Raw genomic sequence first — 27,882 nt, forward strand, 5'->3', positions numbered from 1 at the left:
ATTTATTTATGACATGCAGGAGGGACTGGTGCACTTCACAAAATAGATGCCATCATGAGGGGGACAATTATGTGGATATATTGAAGCAATATCTCAAGATATCAGTCAGGAAGTTGAAGCTTGGTTGCAAATGGGTCTTCCAAATGGACAATGACCCCAAGAATATTTCCAAAGTTGTGGCAAAATGGCTAAAGGACAACAAAGTCAAGGTATTGGAGTGGCCATCACAAAGCGCTGACCTCAATCCCATAGAAGATTTGTGGGCAGAACTGAAAAAGCGTGTGCGAGCAATGAGGCCTACAAGCCTGACTCAGTAACACCAGCTCTGTCAGGAGGACTGGACCAACATTTACCCATCTACTTGTGGGAAGCTTGTGGAAGGCTAACCGAAATGTTTGACCCAAGTTAAACAATTTATAGGCAAAGCTACCAAATACTAATTGAGTGTATGTACATTTCTGACTGACTGGGAATGTGATGAAATAAATAAAAGCTGAAATAAATCATTCTCTCTACTATTATGCTGACATTTCACATTCTTAAAATAAAGGGGTGATCCTAAGACATGGTATTTGAACTTTTATTAAATGTCAGGAACTGTGAAACTGAGTTGTATGAGAAATGTATTCAGCTAAGCTTAGCCATAACCACATAGTAAACTCTTTACAGGTTAGGTTGTTGATGTGATTCTAGTCTGTCAGAACAGGAGATGTGTTGTTAGAACTAGCAGGTTGTTGATGTGATTCTTGTCTGTCAGAGCAGGAGATGTGTTGTTAGAACTAGCAGGATGTTGATGTGATTCTAGTCTGTCAGAGCAGGAGATGTGTTGTTAGAACTAGCAGGTTAGGTTGTTGATGTGATTCTAGTCTGTCAGAGCAGGAGAAGTGTTGTTAGAACTAGCAGGTTGTTGATGTGATTCTAGTCTGTCAGAGCAGGAGAAGTGTTGTTAGAACTAGCAGGATGTTGATGTGATTCTAGTTTGACTGATAATGAGAGTGGGCAGGGCTGAGGCTTTTAGGACACACCCACTAGTGTAGAGAGGACGATATGGGCTGGTTGCTGTTCTGCAGTACCTTATTATTTCCTCATCTCTTCTCCTCACATCATCTCATTTCACTCCTCCTCAACAGTGACTCATCCAAGCCAGAAGCAGTAGCCAGCTCAGGTACTCTCAACATTCTCTGATTCTGAGCTTTACTACCAAGACCAAGCTACTACTACTACTATCACTGTGTTACTCTCAACATTCTCTGATTCATGTCCAGGTAATGTGCTACGTTACAGATGGAGCTGCTCTGTTATGTCATGTTAACTTATGTCACTTAAAAGTTCATTTGTGTTACGTTTTGTCATGTTATGCGATGTCATTTTAAAATAAGTTATGTTAAATGCATAATGTACGATTCTAGTTCAATGACTGGAAGTCTACAGGTGCATTAGCAATGCTACCGTACCTGTAGACTTCCAGTCATTGTGCTAATGCTAAATAGCATTTGTTCGTGAAACAACCACTACCTTCCTTCCTAATGCACACACAGACATTAAAATGGTATCCAGGATCCCTTTAACACTATTAAAGGTTAATAAATGTAAAGTTAAGTTATGTAATGTAATATCATTGTTTCCTCTGTAGATCGGTTGGCAGAATGTCTCTGCTGCTTTGTTGTATAGTGATGGCTCTGCACCTCGCAACAGGTGAATATGAAACTTGAAAAACAGACGGTGTGTTTGTGTAAACAGTTCAAATGATTGATAAAAAACACCCTCTGTGTTTCTGTTAAAACACTTTTTTATTTAACCTGTATATAAATAGGCAGGTCAGTTAAGAACAAATTCTTATTCTTTATTTAACTAGGCAGGTCTGTAATTAAGAACAAATTCTTATTCTTTATTTAACTAGGCAGGTCTGTAATTAAGAACAAATTCTTAACCTTTATTTAACTAGGCAGGTCAGTTAAGAACAAATTCTTATTCTTTATTTAACTAGGCAGGTCTGTAATTAAGAACAAATTCTTAACCTTTATTTAACTAGGCAGGTCAGTTAAGAACAAATTCTTATTCTTTATTTAACTAGGCAGGTCTGTAATTAAGAACAAATTCTTAACCTTTATTTAACTAGGCAGGTCAGTTAAGAACAAATTCTTATTCTTTATTTAACTAGGCAGGTCTGTAATTAAGAACAAATTCTTAACCTTTATTTAACTAGGCAGGTCAGTAATTAAGAACAAATTCTTATTCTTTATTTAACTAGGCAGGTCTGTAATTAAGAACAAATTCTTAACCTTTATTTAACTAGGCAGGTCAGTAATTAAGAACAAATTCTTATTCTTTATTTAACTAGGCAGGTCTGTAATTAAGAACAAATTCTTAACCTTTATTTAACTAGGCAGGTCAGTTAAGAACAAATTCTTATTCTTTATTTAACTAGGCAGGTCTGTAATTAAGAACAAATTCTTATATAGAAATGGTTATTTATTTAAACAGGTTACTATTTATCCACATTATAGCAGGTGGTATAAAGCCATAGACTATGAATGATAACGTCAAAGGCCACACTGAAGTCTAACAAAACAGCCCCTACAATCTTTTGGTCACTTTATTTAACTAGGCAGGTCAGTTAAGAACAAATTCTTATTCTTTATTTAACTAGGCAGGTCAGTTAAGAACAAATTCTTATTCTTTATTTAACTAGGCAGGTCAGTTAAGAACAAATTCTTATTCTTTATTTAACTAGGCAGGTCAGTTAAGAACAAATTCTTATTCTTTATTTAACTAGGCAGGTCAGTTAAGAACAAATTCTTATTCTTTATTTAACTAGGCAGGTCAGTTAAGAACAAATTCTTATTCTTTATTTAACTAGGCAGGTCAGTTAAGAACAAATTCTTATTCTTTATTTAACTAGGCAGGTCAGTTAAGAACAAATTCTTATTCTTTATTTAACTAGGCAGTTCAGTTAAGAACAAATTCTTATTCTTTATTTAACTAGGCAGGTCAGTTAAGAACAAATTCTTATTCTTTATTTAACTAGGCAGGTCAGTTAAGAACAAATTCTTATTCTTTATTTAACTAGGCAGGTCAGTTAAGAACAAATTCTTATTCTTTATTTAACTAGGCAGGTCTGTAATTAAGAACAAATTCTTAAACTTTATTTAACTAGGCAGGTCAGTTAAGAACAAATTCTTATTCTTTATTTAACTAGGCAGGTCTGTAATTAAGAACAAATTCTTAAACTTTATTTAACTAGGCAGGTCAGTTAAGAACAAATTCTTATTCTTTATTTAACTAGGCAGGTCTGTAATTAAGAACAAATTCTTATTCTTTATTTAACTAGGCAGGTCAGTTAAGAACAAATTCTTATTCTTTATTTAACTAGGCAGGTCAGTTAAGAACAAATTCTTATTCTTTATTTAACTAGGCAGGTCTGTAATTAAGAACAAATTCTTATATAGATTATATAGAAATGTATTATTTATTTAAACAGGTAACTCTTTATCCACATTGATCATGAATTTCACTCAGCCAATCATCAACCATCTGTGTAAACGCTGTGGTTGTTGAAGCGTGCTGAAAGTCTGTTGTCAACTTGTTTACAGTAAAATAGAATTGTATCTAGTCAAACCCAACTCTAGATGCTATAAAGTATTTGAGGTGCTACTTGATCTAGCTTAGTTTGCACTTTTGGGATTATTCCCTTAATTGCTTCATATGTACCAGGTAAACTAAGTCAAGCACAGCTCTTGAACAGTACATACTGTCAATGTGTGTTGTTGTTCCAGGGCTGGATTCTGCCCCGGGGGTGGTGAACACTACAGAGGAGGAGGTGGAAGGGGTGGACTCCCAGTCACCATGCCCAGCCGGGTGGCATCAGAATGAGCATCGCTGCTTCTCCTTCTACCCCGTCTGGGCCACCTGGGCCACTGCAGAGGTAACGCTTGTAATTGGGAGAGCCTGAGAAACTAAAGGTCAACTTGTTCTGTTGCTGTAGTAGAGTTGGTTAGGCATTGATTTAGGGCAAATCCATGGTAAAAGAATGAAGCTAAAATCAGTTTTTTCACATAAAATTGTATGCTTTAAAATCTAGTTAAATTAAAAACTAATACTACTACTAGTACTACTTCTGTCACCAATACTACCACTTCTACTGCTGTCACTACTACAACTATTACTATTTCACAACCATTGATACTTCAAGACTAGCACACATTTAATTCAGGAAATGTCAATTTCTAGTCTGCATTGATCTTCGCTCCCTGAGGTTCATTGGTGCGGCTGGCTTCAGGGTTGGATGCGCGCTGTCTTAAGAAGCAGTGCGGCTTGGTTGGGTTGTGTTTCAGAGGACGCATGGCTTTCGACCTTCGTCTCTCCCGACGCCGTACGGGAGTTGTAGCGATGAGACAAGATAGTAATTATTAACAATTGGATACCACGAAATTGGGGGTAAAAAAATTAAAACTAGTACTACTTCTGTCACTAATACTACCACTTCTTCTGCTGTCACTACAACTGCTATTACTATTTCACAACCATTGATATTTCAAGACATTTAATTTAATTCAGGAAATGTCCATTTCTAGCCTGCGTTGATCCGGTAATGCCGGGGCTTTAGCTCAGTGGGCTAACACAGTGTTCTCTGACTGTCTCTCTAGTTGTACTGCTCCCAGCACAGAGGGAACCTGGTGTCGGTTCACAGCCCGGGTCAACAGGTGTTTGTCCAGGATCTGGTCAGGAGACACACAGACCAGCCGGTCTGGATGGGAGGCTACGATGCAGCTCAGGTACACTGGGTCAATAATTCATCAGTCAGTCTGTCAGTCTGTCAACCAGTCTGTCAAATGTCTACAGTTTACAGAGGCAAAAGCTCAACGTACTTTCTGCTTAAAAACAATGAAGTGGTTTCAATCCATCAACCAATGTGTTTCTGTGATAAGGAGGGGATGTGGCTGTGGAGTGACGGCTCAGCTGTTGACAGTTTCTACTGGGAGGAGGATGAGCCCAGTAACTCTGGACAGGGGGAGAACTGTATGGAGCTACACACTGGAGGTACACACACACACACATACACACACACACACACACACATACACACACACACACATACACACACACACACACACACACACACACATACACACACACACACACACACACACACACACACACACACACACACACACACACACACACACACACACACACTCTCTCTGAGCACATTGAAATAACTGAAGTGAGATTTGTCTTGACAACAGGTGGGCAGGGCTGGAATGACGTGTCCTGTGGAGAGCTGAGGTTCTATGTGTGTTCTATGGAGACAAGGTAGCAGGTCTAACACTGTCTTGTATCTGGACATGTTTTATACAGAGACCATATCAACACTCAATTACATTCATGTATTTCTTATTTCCTTTTCTTTTAGATCTGGTTTAGCATCATTACCAAGTCAGAAGAAATCACACGAGAGAGGTAGGAATGTCTTGGCCCATTGCCTCGGCAAAGTTAATGCTGTTGCAGGTGCAGCTCCTTGTTGAATGGCACTCTGACATTTAGAAGTGAACAGGTGTCATCTTCTAAATGTCAGAGTGCCATTCAACAAGGAGCTGCACCTGTTTGCCCTTTAAAACATGTTGACCGATCTGGAATTGTTTTTAAACTATTAAGCTTTTTGTCCTCCTAGAAAACCTCTTCCTCTTTAACGGGATATCTTCAACATTCTACATCTCCTTTATTTAAATCTCCCATTTTAAATCTGACTTCCAGTCTATTCATTTGGTAACTGCATCAATTAATTTAATGTAGCTAACTTCCTACTGTTGAATTAACTACCATAGAACTAGTTTAATGTAGCTAACTTCCTACTGTTGAATTAACTACCATAGAACTAGTTTAATGTAGCTAACTTCCTACTGTTGAATTAACTACCATAGAACTAGTTTAATGTAGCTAACTTCCTACTGTTGAATTAACTACCATAGAACTAGTTTAATGTAGCTAACTTCCTACTGTTGAATTAACTACCATAGAACTAGTTTAATGTAGCTAACTTCCCACTGGTGAATTAACTACCATAGAACTAGTTTAATGTAGCTAACTTCCTACTGTTGAATTAACTACCATAGAACTAGTTTAATGTAGCTAACTTCCTACTGTTGAATGAACTACCATAGAACTAGTTTAATGTAGCTAACTTCCTACTGTTGAATTAACTACCATAGAACTAGTTTAATGTAGCTAACTTCCCACTGTTGAATTAACTACCATAGAACTAGTTTAATGTAGCAAACTTCCTACTGTTGAATTAACTACCATAGAACTAGTTTAATGTAGCTAACTTCCTACTGTTGAATTAACTACCATAGAACTTTTAGAATGTTCTCATTAAGACTGATTATGCATTATGCTAATTATAACACCTCTAACCCACTTTCCTGTGGTAGCAATTCTACAGGAAGAGAGAGACTGCAGATTCTTTCAAACAACAATTTTATAAGATTTGCATAAATGAAGCAATCAACCATCACCAAGAATGGTCCAGAGTTGAAAGATTAACTAACATAGTCAGGTCTCTGCTTTTATAGAAGAATACATCCTTCTTGTATACACGGCAGTCAGCAGACAGAGTGTAAAAGGTCATTAGTCATCTGTGCAGATTTAAGATAGCACGAGGTTGATAGTCCGAGGACTCAACCGTCTAACTGCATTTACAATAACAAAAAAATGAAATAAAATAACATGTTATTGGTCACATACATGTGTTTTACAGATGTTATTGGTCACATACATGTGTTTAACAGATGTTATTGGTCACATACATTGGTTTAACAGATCTTATTGGTCACATACATGTGTTTAACAGATGTTATTGGTCACATACATGTGTTTAACAGATGTTATTGGTCACATAAATGTGTTTAACAGATATTATTGGTCACATGCATGTGTTTATCAGATGTTATTGCGGGTGTAGCGAAATGCTTGTGCTTCTAGTTCCGACAGTGCAGTAATATGTAACAGTTATCTACTGCTACTAATATCTATCTACTACTACCCACTGAAGGCTACTATTCTACAACAGTCACTCCCTCTACTAAAACCAACCTACTAAAATGTAACACTAACAAACTTCTAAACTACTTCCACTAGATGCACCATATCATATTTCCTCCCTAAATAATATCCTAAAACTTTTTTTATTCCTTATGAGTGAAAGTGTAGTAGTCTGACTGTAGTTGTTAGTGATGAAATATGTGACCTAACTGCCCCACACTCCAGGGTCACATGGATAAAATTGAACCTCTCTTAAATGAAAATGGATTTCCCTCCCTTCAGCAACATATATTTTCCCTCAACAGAGGCAAGCTGTTTCACCCCCTGGAGTCGATTGATGCACCGGCCAATCAATTGAAGTTACAAAACAACAAAAATCACGTCAAACACTCTGTTCATCAGCAAGCTGACCAGACTGTTCTAGATAGTAGATAGTAGACTGTTCTAGATAGTAGATAGTAGACTGTTCTAGATAGTAGATAGTAGACTGTTCTACATAGTAGAGAGTAGACTGTTCTAGATAGTAGATAGTAGACTGTTCTAGATAGTGGATAGTAGACTGTTCTAGATAGTAGATAGTAGACTGTTCTAGATAGTAGATAGTAGACTGTTCTAGATAGTGGATAGTAGACTGTTCTAGATAGTAGATAGTAGACTGTTCTAGATAGTAGATAGTAGACTGTTCTAGATAGTGGATAGTAGACTGTTCTAGATAGTAGATAGTAGACTGTTCTAGATAGTGGATAGTAGACTGTTCTAGATAGTAGACTGTTCTAGATAATAGATAGTAGACTGTTCTAGATAGTAGATAGTAGACTGTTCTAGATAGTAGATAGTAGACTGTTCTAGATAGTGGATAGTAGACTGTTCTAGATAGTAGATAGTAGACTGTTCTAGATAGTAGATAGTAGACTGTTCTAGATAGTAGATAGTAGACTGTTCTACATAGTAGAGAGTAGACTGTTCTAGATAGTAGATAGTAGACTGTTCTAGATAGTAGATAGTAGACTGTTCTAGATAGTAGATAGTAGACTGTTCTAGATAGTAGATAGTAGACTGTTCTAGATAGTGGATAGTAGACTGTTCTAGATAGTAGATAGTAGACTGTTCTAGATAGTAGATAGTAGACTGTTCTAGATAGTAGATAGTAGACTGTTCTAGATAGTAGATAGTAGACTGTTCTAGATAGTGGGAGAGTCTGTTATTTAGAATTCAGGAATACAGGTTACATACATTGCTAATGCAACTAATCCCTCTATGGTTCAATGTGATTTTAGTGTCCTTTTTGGAGGATTTTGAGATAGGATTGATTATAGATTTCTACTATACTGAAGGAATAATACCAATCTCAAAACAAGTCTGCAAAGAGTTCAAATAGTATTTGGAAAAGTTTTTGGGGAAATGATGACATATTTCACAATAATTGATGCAAGAAATAAATGTATTGTTCCGATATCATTACAACATAGGTGTACTGTAATCAAATGAAAGAAACAAGGTTTAGCAGGCACCAGTTAGCATTAAGCCTGTCTGGAGCATCTGACCATAGTTTCTCATCCACATCACAGTAAATGTCCTCATTGTTCATGCACCTGCGGAAAAACCTTTTGGCATGACAAATCCAAGCCTGACATAGTTCTGGATTGATGTCTCATCCATGGCCTGAAGGAGGGCAGTATGCTCAAGGGGACGGCCATCATACATCTTCCACCTTTATTGTAATCATTAAATGTATTTTAATTGCGCTTGTGTATTATAGTGGCTCAGTTAGTATGAGCATGGCACTAGCAACACCAGAGCTGTGGGTTTGATTCCCACTGAGGTCACATACCAACACTTTGGAGAAAAACACCTGCTACACAAATGGCATATATTAGAGTGATAGTAAAATGTATTTTAACAAATGAGAAGAGAATCATATCTAAAGTAAAGAGTGGGTTGCATTGTGAAAAGCATTTACATTTTTATGAACATGTATTGCAATGTGAAACATGTATTTCTAGATGAAACACTGATTAAGTCTGGTGAATAAGTGACTGTATGATTTTGTGTCTTGTAATAGTCAATGAAAAAAATTGCTTAGTTTTGAAACAACTGTCTTTTTGATGAACTGTTTTGAGTTTTGTACTAATCATTGCTAAAAATGTACCACATAGTTGTGAACACTGCCCCTCCCTCCCTCCCTCCCTCCCTCCCTCCCTCCCTCCCTCCCTCCCTCCCTCCCTCCCTCCCTCCCTCCCTCCCTCCCTCCCTCCCTCCCTCCCTCCCTCCCTCCCCCAGAGCTGGCTGAAGAGGTGAGTATTTATGACGTCCTGTGGGAGACCAGTGAGAGAGTAGCAGATGAGATCCTCGACTCAGCCTTCCTCAGAGGGATGTATTCCAGACGTCTGCCTGCCCACTGCTATGCTGACTTCTGCCACCAGGAGGTGCTATACCTGGACAGAGTCATCACCATGCTGCGGGTGAAAAGAAAATACATTAAATAAAACCAATACCATAAAGATTTACTTACTATGACTGTGATACGTGGTTGTCGTCCCTAGCTATCTTAAGATAAGTTGCTCTGTATAACAGTGTAAATGTGTGTATGAGCCAGGTGCTGATCAGAACAGTCCAGGGTCCTCCAGACATCATGATGTTTCTCCAGAGAACACATCAACGCTACCAGGAGTCACTGAAGGAGGCCCAGATCCAAACTCCACCACACCTGGTAGGAAGCTGTTATAACAATCACCCTTAATATACAATTTAAGATAATATATATTAGTATATAATTTAAGAGGATTTATAGCAAGAAAATTCAACTAGAACGTAGTAGGTGATTTATCTATTACAAAAACCTTCCATAAACATTTTCAATTGCATACCTTAAGGGAACATTTTGACATTCGCCATACGGTTAGTGAGAAAGTCCATATTGCAAATGTACGGTCCCTTACTAGACATCCGAAAACGTTTGTAAAAATTGCGGACGGCGTCGGGCCGTGCGGCAGTGCCGGATCTACCGGGAAGTCATCAAACGAACTCTCTCGGACATTCGGTTTCCGTTTGATAAAATAATCAAATTTTGGTCATTTTTCTGCTGTCCCGGTAAATCCCACAAGAGGGCATAAGCAATCATATTTCAAATGTACAAAACATCACGAATCACGACGTGGCCTTATCTCCTAAACTGAAAATATTTCGAAGCCCAAACTTGGTGAGCATAGGTTTGGCATAATGGGCAGTTGGCCCCAAACAAGATGGCATCTAGGCCTCAACGGTTTTTGAGTTAATTCAAAAATTTGAGCCATTTTTCAACGGTTTTTGAGTTATGGCCATTTTTCTGGGATTAAAGGTCCAAAATGAAAATAGAGCAATAACTTTTGCACTTCACGTCAAAGTAAAGGAACCTACGGTGTCAATAAAAAAAGAACTAGACATTTATCTATCGTTGTTTACGAGAAATCGTACAATGTCAAATTGGTGATGTTCAAAAATAGTTTTTTTTTAAACAGTTACAGATCCAGTTGCAGGGTGTTCATACGAATCTTTTTAAAGTGTGCTGCGAGATTTCTGTGATTTTCTGTGATTTTCTGAAATAACACACACTCACTAAACCCTCCGTAAATAACTTAGTTCTTAACGTAAAGACTTAAAACTCAGGATTCTGTAAAGGCATACCCCAATCAGGATATGAGTTTATGTATAGCTTCCTGTGCCAACCGGAAGTGCCATGATTGGTGTCACAGGGGCTGTTTCGAAGGGTTAAAAAAGTCAGATCTTTCCAAAACTTAATGTGTGATTAGGCAACCCCCATGAACTCTAAATCAGTAATTTTTCCCATAAAATTTCAAAGAAAAACTAAATCACACACACACACAGCTTGGCAGGAGGGACCCATTGGGGTGCATAGAGACACACAGTGCCTGCAATAGTTACCTTTGTTCGAGCTAAAAAAGAACCGTCAGACCTAGAGTTCTGAAACTTTAGAAACCTTTTCTAGACCTCAGGTTGATAGTGCGTGGTGAGTTAGGTGGCTCTAGAAGGTTCTCGGACCGAGAAACAGCCTCGTACATTTGCAATGACTTCAATTAATTTTGACCATTATGAAAATGACGACATTTAGAAAATAGACGCAAGACTAGGTGCATTGAAACCGGCTCGGCGCATAGAGATGGCATGGAAAAAAGTGGATTTTCATCACCAATCAGGGTCTTGCTCGGGCACCGAATTACCTATCGAGCCGAAACTCGGGATTTGGGGTCGCCTCACATAGGCCTACACATAATGTCCGAACTGGACCCGCAGCTAGAACGTAACTATGTGTTTTACGTTTTTATTATGTTTTAAACTGAAGGCGCTGTGAATTATGGGCCTGCTCTGAAATATGTGATAGTTGGCTTCTAAATTAGTTGTAAAAAGTGGGTTTGGTGTCAATTGGTATCAGTTTGGTGTCAGAATGACATCTAATTGACTGATGAACACTGACTTGCTAGTTGACTTTTGTACATTTGCAATATGTTTAAACGGAGAGGGACCATCACCAAAATGGCATTCTGAAATCAACACTAAAAATGGCATCACCATAGTCTCCAGACTGTGCCAAGTTCAACGAGACGCCCTGCTTGACTGTAGCTCGCTCTGAGTGCAGCGATCTTGAAAAAGAGAAGGCCCAAAATGAAGCCTGGCCCTAAATGTCATTTGCTTTTGGGTGACAGTGAGAGAACCGTTAGGATGAGAAGCACAATTCGACCTCAGGTACGTTCCTGAGGTCCTCCCGATCCGTGCAAGCCTAACCTTGACCGTGTGGCATTAACCCTTAACAGTAAAACAGGGTTTTTTGTTCTCACAGATTACAACGACTTCTCTCCCCATAGGAATACATTGCCTGCACCCCTAAATTCAACCTGAATCCTATGTGGGTTATGAATGCCGTATGAACCTGTCTTCGATGACAGTCCATCAGGCCACTATGAGGTCTACGTGTGTTGATTCTAAGCTTCCTGGACCAACCGGAAGTGGTTAAATTCACCCTAAAAGTGTATATCCATACCCTGCCTGCAGTTTGATAGAAATAGTGCATTCAACCCTGTGTAAATCAGTCAGTTCTTAACGTAAAGACCTAAAACTCAGGATTCTGTAAAAGCATACCCCAATGAGGATATGTGTTGACTTATAGCTTCCTGTGCCAAACGGAAGTGCCATAATTGGTGTCTCAGGGGCTGTTTCGAAGGGTTAAAAAAGTCAGATCTTTCCAAAACTTCATATGTGTGATTAGGCAACCCCACTGAACTGTAAATCAGTCAAAGAAAAACGAAATCACACACACAGCTTGGAAGGATGGACACATTGGGGTGCGTAGAGAAATACACTGCCTGCATTAGTTAACCTTGTTGGAACCTTTAAAGAACCGTCAGACCTAGAGTTCCGAAACATTAGAAACCTGTTCTAGACCTCAGGTCGATAGTGCGTGGTGAGTTACGTGGCTCTAGAAGGTTCTCGGACCGAGAAACAGAGCCTCGTACATTTGCAATAACTTCAATTAATTTCTGCATCATGAAAATGACGACATTTAGAAATGTCCCAGAGTCGCAAGACTAGGTGCATTGCGACCGCCTCTGCCCATATAGACGGACCCCAACGTTTCTGTCCGATTGCTCATTCAAGGACCCCGTAGCAAGGCATGGAAAAAGAGTCTTGCAAGGGCACCAAATGACTTATTGAGCCGAAAGTTGGGATTCGGGGTCGCCTCAGCTAGGCCTATACATGACATCTGAACTGGACCCACAGCTAGAACGTTACTACGTTTTTTACGTTTTATTATGGTTAGAACAGAAGGCGTTGTGAATTTTGGGCCAGCTCTGAAGTATGTGATAGTTGGCTACTAAGCGAGTTGGAAAAAGTGGGTTTGGTGTCAGTTTGTATCAGTTTGGTGTCAGAATGATATCTAATTGACTGATGGACAGTGACTTGCTGGTGACTATTGTCCATTTGCAATATGTTTAAACAGTGAGGTACCATCGCCAAAGTGACATTCTGAAATCAACCCCAACGAGTGATGGAGAGGAACCAGAATCACTGCCCAGCCATCCCGAGTTCATCGGGCCAGTCAATTTCGCATTCCTCCAGGATTTTTATAGCATGACAAATTTGTGATGGTAAATGCCCATTGAACCATATTGCAAATGCACAGTGAATTTGCAAAAGTGAGAAAACATAAACAAATGGACATAATGAAATCAACACAATGAGCGATGGAGAAGAACCACTATCAATGCCCGGCCATTCACTTTTTAAGGGTGTGTGAAGTTTTTTCAAAATGTTTGCTATTTTTGACTTTTGACTTCCTATGAAATCATATTGCAAATGGACAAAACATATGCCTTATGCACAAGTTTAAAAAATATATATATTTTTTAAATATGGCTAAAGTATGTTGATACAGTTCTTATACATGTGTAATTGACAAAAAAATCGAAAGAATTTTGAAAAATGGTCCAGAAAGCACTTTTTTAAGGGTGTGTGATGTTTTTTCAAAATTGTAGCTATTTTTGACTTTTGACTTTTGACTTCCTATGAAATCATATTGCAAATGGAGAAAACATATGCCTTATGCACAAAAAAAAAAAATTATGATAATAAAATATGACTAAAGTATGTTGATACGGTTCTTATACATGTGTAATTGACACAAAAATCGAAAGAATTTTGAAAAATGGTCCAGAAAGCACTTTTTAAGGGTGTGTGAAGTTTTTTCAAAATTTTAGCTATTTTTGACTTTTGACTTCCTATGAAATCATATTGCAAATGGACAAAACATATGCCTTATGCACAAGTAATTTTTTTTTTTAAATAAACAAATATGGCTAAAGTATGTTGATACAGTTCTTATACATGTGTAATTGACACAAAATTCTAAAGAATTTCGAAAAATGGTCCAGAAAGCACTTTTTTAAGGGTGTGTGAAGTTTTTCCAAATTTTTGCTATTTTTGCCTCATGCACAAGTAAAAAAAAATGATGATGATGATAATAAAATATGACTAAAGTATGTTAATACAGTTCTTATACATGTGTAATTGACACAAAAATCGAAAGAATTTCGAAAAACTGTCCAGAAAGCACTTTTTTAATTAAGGGGGTGATAAGTTTTTGATTTCTTTTCTCACTTTTTCAAAATTTTACTTTTGGATGTTGACTTGTATTACATTTCCAATATGAAAAACCACGGTGGAGCGCGCTCGCCGCCTGTTGGATTTTTAAAGTGTTACACCTGGCATTTGCCATATGGCATTTGCAATCAACTTTGAATGAAACAACGCCAAATTGAGTATTGGACACCGTGTATATGGTTTGTCCAGTGCCAATGACACTGTGTTTAAGTGACACTGTGTCCAGTCCCCATGGACACTGTGTTTAAGGTTTGTCCAGGGCCATTCATTTTTGTCCATTTCAGGTGGGTGTTCCCTTTTTTTGTTTTGGTTAATTTCAAGTTCAATTTGCGGCTACCCAAGTTTTGGTGTCTTTAGACACACCCCAAAATGTAAACCAATCATATCTTCTATCTTTTCCCTTTTTGACTCCCTTTACTTCATTCAGTTCAAGGTCTTTTAACATGACAGTTTATAGCTGGTTTCCAGTCATTTGGGAATATTAAAACATCTTCATATAATCAATAAGCCACTTCAGAGTTTCCTTTAAGAACATTTGGTGCCTGACAACATGACAGGGAAGGTTTTAATTTACAGGATATTTGAGAAACCCATATACATTCAGATCCAACTTGGTGCCTGACAACATGACAGGGAAGGTTTTAATTTACAGGATATTTGAGAAACCCATATACATTCAGATCCAACTTGGTGCCTGACAACATGACAGGGAAGGTTTTAATTTACAGGATATTTGAGAAACCCATATACATTCAGATCCAACTTGGTGCCTGACAACATGACAGGGAAGGTTTTAATTTACAGGATATTTGAGAAACCCATATACATTCAGATCCAACTTGGTGCCTGACAACATGACAGGGAAGGTTTTAATTTACAGGATATTTGAGAAACCCATATACATTCAGATCCAACCTGGTGCCTGACAACATGACAGGGAAGGTTTTAATTTACAGGATATTTGAGAAACCCATATACATTCAGATCCAACCTGGTTCCTGACAACATGACAGGGAAGGTTTTAATTTACAGGATATTTGAGAAACCCATATACATTCAGATCCAACTTGGTGCCTGACAACATGACAGGGAAGGTTTTAATTTACAGGATATTTGAGAAACCCATATACATTCAGATCCAACCTGGTGCCTGACAACATGACAGGGAAGGTTTTAATTTACAGGATATTTGAGAAACCCATATACATTCAGATCCAACCTGGTGCCTGACAACATGACAGGGAAGATTTAATTTACAGGATATTTGAGAAACCCATATACATTCAGATCCAACCTGGTGCCTGACAACATGACAGGGAAGATTTAATTTACAGGATATTTGAGAAACCCATATACATTCAGATCCAACCTGGTGCCTGACAACATGACAGGGAAGATTTAATTTACAGGATATTTGAGAAACCCATATACATTCAGATCCAACCTGGTGCCTGACAACATGACAGGGAAGATTTAATTTACAGGATATTTGAGAAACCCATATGCATTCAGATCCAACCTGGTGCAGGACAACATGACAGGGAAGATTTAATTTACAGCATATTTGAGAAACCCGAAAATAGAACTGTTTGGTCATAATGACCATCGTTATGTTTGGAGGAAAAAGGGGGAGGCTTGCAAGCCAAAGAACACCATCCCAACCTTGAAGCACGGGGGTGGCAGCATCATGTTGTGGGGGTGCTTTGCACCAACCCAACCTCTGGTCTGTGGAGTCTGGACCTGATGTTAGCTTGAGTGACGTATTTATTTATGACATGCAGGAGGGACTGGTGCACTTCACAAAATAAATGCCATCATGAGGAAGGACAATTATGTGGATATATTGAAGCAATATCTCAAGACATCAGTCAGGAAGTTGAACTTTGGTTGCAAATGGGTCTTCCAAATGGACAATGACCCCAAGAATACTTCCAAAGTTGTGGCAAAATGGCTAAAGGACAACAAAGTCAAGGTATTGGAGTGGCCATCACAAAGCGCTGACCTCAATCCCATAGAAGATTTGTGGGCAGAACTGAAAAAGCATGTGCGAGCAATGAGGCCTACAAACCTGACTCAGTAACACCAGCTCTGTCAGGAGGACTGGACCAACATTTACCCATCTACTTGTGGGAAGCTTGTGAAAGGCTAACCGAAATGTTTGACCCAAGTTAAACAATTTATAGGCAATGCTACCAAATACTAATTGACTCACTGGGATGAAATATATAAAAGGTGAAATAAATAATTCTCTCTACTATTATGCTGACATTTCACATTCTTAAAATAAAGTGGTGATCCTAAGACATGGAATTTGAACTTTTATTAAATGTCAGGAACTGTGAAACTGAGTTGAAATGTATTCAGCTAAGCTTAGCCATAACCACATAGTAAACTCTTTGTCTCACTTCCTCCATCTCTTTCTCTTCCTCTTCCTGCCTACAGAACCTGTCCTCCATCCAGCCCTCTGCAGCTGTGCGTCAGTACCTCCAGAGCTTCCATGACATTGTAAATGAGGAGCCCATTTACTGGCTGGTGTCTCTGCTGCCCAGAGCCCTGCTCAGACCTTACCTGGCACAGAACCTGCCCCTGGGAGAGAGGACCAGACCAGACCCCAGCCCCTGCCTTTACCCCTGGCTAAATCTCTTCCCCTGCCCCTGCTACCAGTGGGGGGGAGAGGACATGAAGCCAGACCAGAGGAACCAGAAGGATGAGTCTGGGACATATTACAGGTATATTGAGGAGATATTAATGTAATACAACTGATACAATATAATATATGCTGATTGATATTGATGATATGAGGTATGCTAATTGATATTGATGACATTGATTGCCTATGGAAGGTTATAGTGTCTGAACTCCACATTGTTGTGTTTAATCTTGTCAAGTGTGGTGATATTGTGGAGTGAATCTATTCCATCATGTCTCTCTCTCCAGGCATCTACTGGAGAAGTACCAGGATGTGATAGACGTCTATAAGGCTGTCAACATCTTCAGAGTCCAGATGATCAACGAGAAGTCTCTCTTCACCTCCAGGTGCGGTTAGCCTGACTTAGGTCTACAGTTAGCCTAACTTACGAATGCTGTTAGCCTGGTCCTGCTATCTAAGTCTACAGTTAGCCTGGTCCTGCTAATCAAGTTTACAGTTAGCCTGGTCCTGCTAATCAAGTTTACAGTTAGCCTTGTCCTGCTATCTAATTCTACAGTTAGGTCCTGCTAAACAAGTCTTGCCAGGTCTCCCTCTCAAAACAGGCTCTGAACCCTACGGGATCTTCTTAGCCTAGGCACCAGTCTATTTTGTGATAACATTCTACTCCTTGTCAACATAATTTGGCATATGACATGGAGTACAAGAAGTGTAATCCCAACTAGCGCATATGGTTTATTGAAAGTTGTGGGAACATACATTTTTGGTTTACCATTGGTTCTTGGGAGGAAACCATAACTTTACTGCCTGGTAAAACGGAGCATTTTTTAAACGTTCTGAAAACGGAAGTGGAAAGTTAGCCTGTTCTGGGAACGTTAAGTTTTAGGTTGCAGGGAGGTTCTGAGAACGTTTTACTATGGTTCCGGGGAGGTTCTGAGAACGTCTAACTATGGTTCCAAGGAGGTTCTGAGAACGTCTAACTATGGTTCCAGGGAGGTTCTGAGAACGTCTAACTATGGTTCCAGGGAGGTTCTGAGAACGTCTTACTATGGTTCCAGGGAGGTTCTGAGAACGTTTTACTATGGATCCAGGGAGGTTCTGAGAACGTGTGACGTAGAAGTCCGTCACTGGCCGCGGGCAGCATTTGGTTCTTATATATACACATATTCATCACTCCTCCCTGCGCCATTATACCATAAGTTAACAATGTGGGTCGACACACAATTTAACTTCTGTCTTGGTGCATGCATTTCACACTTGTCAATGTTCATATTTGAGAGATACAATAATTATTATACTTATCAATGTTGTGGATGAGCGCATTGTTTGTTTGTTCTGTTCCTCTCTCTCCATCTCTGTAGCTTCTGGGTATGCTGGAAAAGGACCCGAGCTAAGGGAATTGGGTTGGCTTTATAGTGCCTGTCCCAAATGGCTCATTAATGCATATGGGCATATTGAAAGATATTATCAGTAGTGATGTAATGTTGTAAATGTTATGTTGTGATATTGTTTAAAACCGTGTTGCAATGTATATCCTTTAGTATGTTTAGTTCATGGAAAATGTAGGTTTGTATTGTTAATTGATTAATTAATTAGGGTTAATTGTTCTGAGGGGAGGGGCTAGCCCTACAAAAGGAGCCTCTCTCCAGTCTCTAAGGGGGATTTTTTGGATTGAGCTGTGGATGGGGCAGCATTGTTGTTAAGCTGTCCCATAAGGTAGACGTTGATGGCAGTACTGTTGTTTTCTGTTCCGGAATCACTTGTAAATAAACACCTTTGCACAGAAGAACTTTTGCGGTTCCGCCATCTTTTTATTTTTATAGAGGTTAGGATATCCAGTTTAGCCATCTGGCCTACTCTACGTGGCATATGGTGGCAGTGGTGGGATGGCGTACCGCAAATCAGTGAATTCCAACAAGAGAGGTAAAGGAATGCGTACAGGATTGCGTTCTCAGCAACAGCATCAACTGTCAGAAAAGGTACCTGAAGTTGAACCGGGGTGGAATACCATGGAATCGTCTGGTGAAGAAGAGGTCAAGTATGAGAAACTAGGAGCCCGACCGCGGGGCCAAAGACAACCAGAACTGGGTGAGCTGCTGACTGAAGGAGCAGTTGGGGGACCAGAACCACACCCAACCATGGTAACCCTTTTTCAGCAACTTTTCGCCTGCCTTGAGAGGAGGGACGAAGACCTCAAGCAGGAGTTACGTGGCCTACACCAATCTATCCTCACAGCTCCCCACCAGGCGGAACTCGTCAGTGAGAGCCCAAGATTGGGTCTTCCAACACCAGGACGACAAAGGCTCGATGCAGCAGGGACTTCAACTCCACAGCAGGCACCCCAAGCAGTAATGAGGCCAGCACCAGGAGACCAGTCCAGCAGTGTTAACGTCCATCTTCCAGCATTCCTGAGGAAGGAGCCAAAGATGCCCTCATACCAGCAGGGGGAGGACATTGAAAACTACCTGCTGAGGTTTGAGCGCATGGCTAAGACGTGGCAGTGGCCTGAGGTAGAGTGGGCCTGCAGGCTTGTCCCATTGCTCACGGGCAAGGCCTTAGAGGCTTACACAGCAATGGATGAGGGGCTGGCCAATGTCTACAAGGGCTTGAAGGAAGCGCTGCTGGTGAAGTTTGACATCTCACCGGAAACCTACCGTCAACGCTTCAGAGCTGCATCAACGCCATCGGGTGAGTCGCCGACAGAGACGTACCACCGCCTCAAGGGTCTCTACCGACGATGGGTTCGACCGGGGGAGAAGACACAGGACGAAATCGGGGAGGTCATCATCCTCGAGCAACTTCTACAAGTTCTACCACACGACATTCGAACCTGGGTCCGAGAGCACGAGCCCAAGGACGGGCTTATGGCGGCCAAGCTTGCACTGCAGTATCTTAATGCACGTAAAGGGGGCCCACCACAACCTGCAGCACCCACTCCAAGGAGTCTCAGAGACACAAGGGACATCAGAAACGCCAGAGATGGTGGAGGTAACTCTGGGGGTTATGTGTCTGGGAGGGAGGTAAGGGATCATGCAGTTCGCTCTGATGGGAGGGGTCTGACCTGTTTTTACTGCCGGCAGCAGGGGCACAAAGCTTCAATGTGTCCACTACGTAAATCCAAGCTCTCAGGTTACTGTTATGTACCCAGAGAGGGGGATGGTGTTCAGAATAGACAGACTCGGGAAGGGTCATGCTTGGTACCTGTGAAAGTGAATGGTAAAAGTCTTACTGCAATGATTGACACCGGCAGTTCCCTGTCATTGATCAGAAAAGGTAATGTACCTGTTAATGACATTGATTATGGTCATCAGACACTGATCCAATGTGTCCATGGTGACCAGTCACAGCAGCCCACAGCTGAGCTCACAGTTGAGATTCAGGGTCAGAAATACCTCCTCAAAGTTGGGGTAATGGAGAAGCTACCTTTTGAGATGATTTTGGGGAGGGATGTGCCTGTACTCTCTGATCTGTTGGGAAGTGTGGGGGGTCAGCTATATGAGCAGTCAGTTTGCCAGTCTGATGTTCAGATGGCATGTTCAGTTGTCACTCGTGCCCAGGCCAAAGCTGGTTTACAACCTCTGCCTGACTTGTGTGATAGTCTGTGCGAGGGGGGAACCAAAGGGCCCAGAAAGTCACGCCGCCAGCGGCGTCTTGAGAAGTATGTTGGAACCCCTGTACCTGTTGCTGATGTGTCTGGGTTAGAGGTGCAATGGGATGTTCCACAAAATTTTGCTACATTGCAGAATTCTGACGCAACCTTGAAATGTTTGTTTGACAAGGCCTTAGCTGGGGACAGTCAATCTTTATGTGGGGGGATTTACACAGTAGACAACCACATACTCTACCTTGGGTCAGAGGCAGATAGCAGGAAGTTGGTGGTGCCATCTACCTGTAGACCACTTGTTCTCAACCTTGCACATACAGTTCCATGGGCAGGCCATCTAGGGCAACATAAGACCTATCTTAGGCTAGGCTCCCGTTTCTTTTGGCCCTCCATGTATACTGATGTACAAAAATACTGCAAATCATGCCCCACGTGCCAGAAAACCAGTGCTGTCCGTAGGTCTGAACGGGCTCCTCTATGTTCACTGCCAGTTATCTCTACCCCATTCAAGAGAATTGCAATGGACATTGTTGGACCCTTGGAGAAGAGTAGTGCAGGTTACAAGTATATATTGGTGATCTGTGACTATGCCACCCGGTTCCCAGAAGCCTTCCCACTCCGTTCCATAACCACTCCAAAGATAATTAGTGCTCTTGTTCAGCTCTTCTCTCGTGTAGGAATCCCAGATGAAATCCTGACGGACCAAGGGACAAACTTCACCTCGCGACTGATGGTTCAACTCCACCGACAGCTGGGCATTAAAGGCTTGAGGACTACTCCCTACCATCCCCAAACGGATGGGCTCGTAGAGAGATTCAATCAAACGCTCAAGAACATGCTGAGGAAGTTTGTGGCTGACACTGGTAAAGACTGGGATAAGTGGTTACCCTTTCTGCTTTTTGCTTACAGGGAGGTGCCTCAGGCATCGACAGGTTTCTCGCCATTCGAACTCCTCTATGGATGGCCAGTGCAAGGACCACTGGACCTGCTGAAGAAGTGCTGGGAAGGTTCCCCAGTAGCTACCTCAGGACAGGGGATTGTCCAGTATGTCCTCCAGATGCGAGACAGGTTGGAACGGTACCGAGAGGAAGCTAGAGCAAACCTTCAGCAAGCCCAGAAGGCCCAGAAGAGAGGCTATGACCAGCACGCTCGCCACAGAGAGTTTGAGCCAGGACAGAAAGTCCTGCTCCTCCTTCCCTCGTCTACCAGCAAGCTCCTTGCGCAATGGCAAGGACCGTACCTAATCGGGAGGAAGATGGGCCCGGTGACCTACGAGGTGCTGCACCCGGACAAGGGTAAGAAGAAGCAAACCTACCATGTGAACCTTCTCAAGGCCTGGGAGGAGAAAGAGGAACTCTCCAAAGGAAAGTCCTTTCTGGTCCGCAGAGTAGAAGAGGATGAGTCGGATGGGGTCACAGAGGCATGGAAAGAACGAGCAGAAGTCATACTGGCTCACCTGGAAGAAGACAAGCAAGATGAGCTGAAGCAGCTGTTTGGCAAGTATCCGGCCCTCTTCAGTCAGAGACCAGGAAGAACCAAAGTCCTGGAACACGTCATTCGTTTGAAACCTGGCCAGAACCCTGTCCGCCAGCATCCTTACCGTGTGCCTGAGAGGCTGGTGGTAGCCCTCAAGGAAGAGGTCCACACCATGATAGAGATGGATGTTGTCGAGCCATCTTCAAGTGAATGGAGCAGCCCTATTGTCATTGTCCCAAAGAAGGATGGCTCTTTGCGCGTCTGCATGGACTTCCGTAAGGTGAATGCCATCTCCCAGTTTGATGCCTATCCCATGCCCCGCATTGATGACTTACTGGAGAGAATAGGTAGAGCTCATTACATCACCACATTGGATCTCTGCAAAGGGTACTGGCAGGTGCCCCTGGATGAACAATCCAAGGCCTACACTGCATTCCGGACGCCAATGGGCCTGTTCCAGTTCAAGGTCATGCCGTTTGGCCTTCATGGGGCCCCTGCGACTTTCCAGAGGCTGATGGACAAGGTCCTCCAGGACTGTGACAATTACTGTGCTGCTTACTTGGACGACGTGGTGATCTACAGCCACTCCTGGGAGGAGCACATACAGCATCTTAGCAGCGTCCTGGGGAAGATCCATGAAGCAGGCCTCACGCTTAACCTCCTGAAGTGTGAGTGGGCGAAACAGGAGACAAAGTACCTGGGTTACCAGCTGGGTAAGGGTGAAGTTCGGCCTCAGGTGGAGAAAGTGGAGTCCATCAGGAATAGCCCTCAACCCAGAACCAAGACACAGGTGAAGTCCTTCCTAGGTCTGGCAGGGTGGTACCGGAGATTCATTCCACAGTTTTCGACCATCGCTGTCCCTCTGACCAACCTCACTTCGAAGGGGGCCAGCAACCCTGTGAAGTGGACTGAGGAGTGTGAGGAAGCCTTCATGACACTAAAAAAACGACTGTGCTCATTCCCTGTTCTCCAGACCCCTGATTTTAAGAAGAGATTTCTTGTGCAGGTGGACGCTTCGGCTGTAGGAATTGGAGCTGTACTGGCCCAAGGGGAGCCAAGAGAAGAGCTTCCTGTGCTGTACCTGAGTCGGAAGCTGTTGCCCAGGGAAACCAGGTATTCTACAATCGAAAAGGAGTGCCTGGCTATAAAGTGGGCCCTAGATAGCCTCCGTTACTACCTTCTTGGGAGGGAATTTGACCTGCACACGGATCACAGAGCACTGACCTGGATCCAGACCATGAAGGACCGGAATTCTCGTGTGACCAGGTGGTATCTGGAGCTCCAGCCCTTCAGGTTCTGTGTCCGTCACAAGGCAGGAAAAGAGAACGTTACTGCGGACTACCTATCAAGGCTCCCGAACATGGTCGCTTCAGGAGAGGAGGAAGGTAATGTGACGTAGAAGTCCGTCACTGGCCGCGGGCAGCATTTGGTTCTTATATATACACATATTCATCACTCCTCCCTGCGCCATTATACCATAAGTTAACAATGTGGTTCGACACACAATTTAACTTCTGTCTTGGTGCATGCATTTCACACTTGTCAATGTTCATATTTGAGAGATACAATAATTATTATACTTATCAATGTTGTGGATGAGCGCATTGTTTGTTTGTTCTGTTCCTCTCTCTCCATCTCTGTAGCTTCTGGGTATGCTGGAAAAGGACCCGAGCTAAGGGAATTGGGTTGGCTTTATAGTGCCTGTCCCAAATGGCTCATTAATGCATATGGGCATATTGAAAGATATTATCAGTAGTGATGTAATGTTGTAAATGTTATGTTGTGATATTGTTTAAAACCTTGTTGCAATGTATATCCTTTAGTATGTTTAGTTCATGGAAAATGTAGGTTTGTATTGTTAATTGATTAATTAATTAGGGTTAATTGTTCTGAGGGGAGGGGCTAGCCCTACAAAAGGAGCCTCTCTCCAGTCTCTAAGGGGGATTTTTTGGATTGAGCTGTGGATGGGGCAGCATTGTTGTTAAGCTGTCCCATAAGGTAGACGTTGATGGCAGTACTGTTGTTTTCTGTTCCGGAATCACTTGTAAATAAACACCTTTGCACAGAAGAACTTTTGCGGTTCCGCCATCTTTTTATTTTTATAGAGGTTAGGATATCCAGTTTAGCCATCTGGCCTACTCTACGTGACTTACGTCTTACTATGGTTCCAGGGAGGTTCTGAGAACATTTTACTATGGTTCCGGGGAGGTTCTGAGAACGTCTAACTATGGTTCCAGGGAGGTTCTGAGAACGTCTAACTATGGTTCCAGGGAGGTTCTGAGAACGTTTTACTATGGATCCAGGGAGGTTCTGAGAACGTCTTACTATGGTTCCAGGGAGGTACTGAGAACGTCTAACTATGGTTCCAGGGAGGTTCTGAGAACGTCTAAGTATGGTTCCAGGGAGGTTCTGAGAACGTCTAACTATGGTTCCAGGGAGGTTCTGAGAACATCTAACTATGGTACCAGGGAGGTTCTAAGAACGTCTAACTATGGTTCCAGGGAGATTCTGAGAAGTTCTGAGAACATCTAACTATGGTTCCAGGGAGGTTCTGAGAACGTCTAACTATGGTTCCAGGGAGGTTCTGAGAACGTCTAACTATGGTTCCAGGGAGGTTCTGAGAACGTCTAACTATGGTTCCAGGGAGGTTCTGAGAACGTCTAACTGTGGTTCCAGGGAGATTCTGAGAACATCTTACTATGGTTTCAGGGAGGTTCTGAGGTTCTGAGAACGTCTAGCTATGGTTCCAGGGAGGTTCTGAGAACATCTAACTATGGTACCAGGGAGGTTCTGAGAACGTCTAACTGTGGTTCCAGGGAGATTCTGAGAACATCTTACTATGGTTTCAGGGAGGTTCTGAGGTTCTGAGAACGTCTAGCTATGGTTCCAGGGAGGTTCTGAGAACATCTAACTATGGTTCCAGGGAAGTTCTGAGAACGTCTTACTATGGTTCCATGAACATTTTCCTGAGAGGTTTTATTAACACTCAGAGAAACAGAATTATTGGTTATTTGGAGTTTAAAAAAAAAACTTCCTTCAACGTTCACTGAATGTTTCAATAATACTTTTAAGAAAAGCACAAATAGAACGAGGGGCGCAACTTTATGCGCTAGCTGGGGTGTTCGCACAAAACAGCTCTCAGTGAAACACTACAGTAGAACACATGTATCACATTAACCAGGTGATGTCTGTATTAATGTTTAATGTCTCTGTGATGTTCATCTCTGTATTAATGTCTCTGTGATGTTCATCTCTGTATTAATGTTTAATGTCTCTGTGATGTTCATCTCTGTATTAATGTTGAATGTCTCTGTGATGTTCATCTCTGTATTAATGTCTCTGTGATGTTCATCTCTGTATTAATGTTTAATGTCTCTGTGATGTTTATCTCTGTGTTAATGTTGAATGTCTCTGTGATGTTCATCTCTGTATTAATGTCTCTGTGATGTTCATCTCTGTATTAATGTCTCTGTGATGTTCATCTCTGTATTAATGTTTAATGTCTCTGTGATGTTCATCTCTGTGTTAATGTTTAATGTCTCTGTGATGTTCATCTCTGTATTAATGTCTCTGTGATGTTCATCTCTCTATTAGTAGTTGACAGAGTAATATAACTGAGGTCATATATAATGTTGTCTCTGTGATGTTCATCTCTGTGTTACTAGTTGACAGAGTAATATAACTGAGGTCATATATAATGTTGTCTCTGTGATGTTCATCTCTCTATTAGTAGTTGACAGAGTAATATAACTGAGGTCATATATAATGTTGTCTCTGTGATGTTCATCTCTGTGTTACTAGTTGACAGAGTAATATAACTGAGGTCATATATAATGTTGTCTCTGTGATGTTCATCTCTGTGTTACTAGTTGACAGAGTAATATAACTGAGGTCATATATAATGTTGTCTCTGTGATGTTCATCTCTGTGTTACTAGTTGACAGAGTAATATAACTGAGGTCATATATAATGTTGTCTCCGTGATGTTCATCTCTGTGTTACTAGTTGACAGAGTAATATAACTGAGGTCATATATAATGTTGTCTCTGTGATGTTCATCTCTGTGTTACTAGTTGACAGAGTAATATAACTGAGGTCATATATAATGTTGTCTCTGTGATGTTCATCTCTGTGTTACTAGTTGACAGAGTAATATAACTGAGGTCATATATAATGTTGTCTCTGTGATGTTCATCTCTGTGTTACTAGTTGATAGAGTAATATAACTGAGGTCATATATAATGTTGTCTCTGTGATGTTCATCTCTGTGTTACTAGTTGACAGAGTAATATAACTGAGGTCATATATAATGTTGTCTCTGTGATGTTCATCTATGTATTACTAGTTGACAGAGTAATATAACTGAGGTCATATATAATGTTGTCTCTGTGATGTTCATCTCTGTGTTACTAGTTGACAGAGTAATATAACTGAGGTCATATATAATGTTGTCTCCGGCTGGAGTGTCCCAATACTTTAAATATCAAATCAATAAATGAGTGAATATCTGATGTAATCTAATCCATCTGTGTTATATTATCCTAGCTGCTTTCCCACTGGTGACGAGGAGGAAGAGGAGGACCAACCCAACCTGTGGTCTGTGGAGTCTGGTCCTGACGTTAGGGTGAGTGACGTATTTATTTATGACATGTTCATCTTGTCTTGAAATCAGTCGAGGATTGTGAACATTCATATATTCATATATTATTTCACCTTTATTTAACCAGGTAGGCTAGTTGAGAACACCTTTATTTAACCAGGTAGGCTAGTTGAGAACACCTTTATTTAACCAGGTAGGCTAGTTGAGAACACCTTTATTTAACCAGGTAGGCTATTTGAGAACACCTTTATTTAACCAGGTAGGCTAGTTGAGAACACGTTCTCATTTACAAATGTGACCTGGCCAAGATAAAGCAAAGCAGTTCGACACATACAACAACACAGAGTTACACATGGAATAAACAAACATACAGTCAATAATTCAGTACAAAAAGTCTATATACAGTGTGTGCAAATGAGGTAAGATAAGGGAGGTAAGGCAATAAATAGGCCATGGTGACGACGTCATTACAATATAGCAATTAATCACTGGAATGGTAGATGTGCAGAAGATGAATGTGGAAGTAGAGATACTGGGGTGCAAAGGATCAAGATAAATAACTTAATACAGTATGGGGATGAGGTAGTTGGATTGGCTATTTACAGATGGGCTATGTACAGGTGCAGTGATCTGTGATGATTGATAATGTGACTGTTTTTCTTTTCAACATTTACATGTATTTATTTTCTAACACAACCTAAACTAACCCCCCCCCCCCTTCCCAAAACAGTTGTTCTTTGCAAACACCCAATTTAGGCCAGCCCACTGTGCTTAAAGACGAACTGGCCCATCTGGCCCCAAAATGTCCCATGGCCAGTCAGTTTCTGGTTCATAGTGACTCTATTGGGACAGCTATGTCAAGAGAGTCTTTCAGATAAGATGTGTTGTCTGTCATTGGTCTTTTTGTCCTGTCCCTTAAATCTGGTTGTTTCTGTCGCCCCCTCCAGGTGAAGCTGTAGCAGTGCAGCTGTAGAATACAGGGAGCTCAGTGTGTACGGCTGTGTGTGTTGGCTTTCACACTGGGCAGGACTGTTCCTCTTGTCAGACATATTCCAATATTCCACTTCTATGTTAGTAACTTCCCCCAAATATCTACTGTTTAAACTGTATTAATGCAATAACACAATGAATGTACACATCTAATAACACATTTAATTATTGTCAACAAAGGAGCTACAATAAAATACAAAATATTTAGGTAATGAAATCAAAGAATGAAACTGTGTGAACTGTTCAACTGTATTTTCTTATGGGTATTGGAATATGAATGATACACAACCAATCACATTGCTGTGCTCGATCTCAATCAGAAGAATTGCTCTGGCTAGCCAATAAACAGATGGTATTGCTTCCAAGAATTGA

General features: G+C 41.1%; 1 protein-coding gene across 2 annotated transcripts; it reads left to right on the plus strand.

Annotated features, from left to right (window-relative positions):
• Positions 1-731: 731 nt before the first annotated feature.
• Positions 732-27,882, plus strand: LOC109887185 (uncharacterized). Of its 2 annotated transcripts, none has more exons than XM_031821527.1 (13): positions 732-1,165; positions 1,634-1,695; positions 3,777-3,925; positions 4,647-4,775; positions 4,929-5,040; positions 5,247-5,313; positions 5,414-5,460; positions 9,322-9,503; positions 9,638-9,751; positions 16,636-16,922; positions 17,131-17,229; positions 26,466-26,544; positions 27,468-27,882. In XM_031821527.1, the coding sequence occupies exons 2-13, from the start codon at positions 1,647-1,649 to the stop codon at positions 27,477-27,479; spliced, it is 1,326 nt and encodes a 441-aa protein (XP_031677387.1). In that variant the 5' UTR covers positions 732-1,165; positions 1,634-1,646; the 3' UTR covers positions 27,480-27,882. The 2 variants fall into 2 exon arrangements, with proteins under 2 accessions (XP_031677387.1, XP_031677386.1); XM_031821526.1 differs by having other exon boundaries at positions 1,077-1,265.

The sequence above is a fragment of the Oncorhynchus kisutch genome, unplaced genomic scaffold, assembly GCF_002021735.2.
Source record: "Oncorhynchus kisutch isolate 150728-3 unplaced genomic scaffold, Okis_V2 scaffold3988, whole genome shotgun sequence".
In the NCBI taxonomy this organism is placed as follows: domain Eukaryota; kingdom Metazoa; phylum Chordata; class Actinopteri; order Salmoniformes; family Salmonidae; genus Oncorhynchus; species Oncorhynchus kisutch.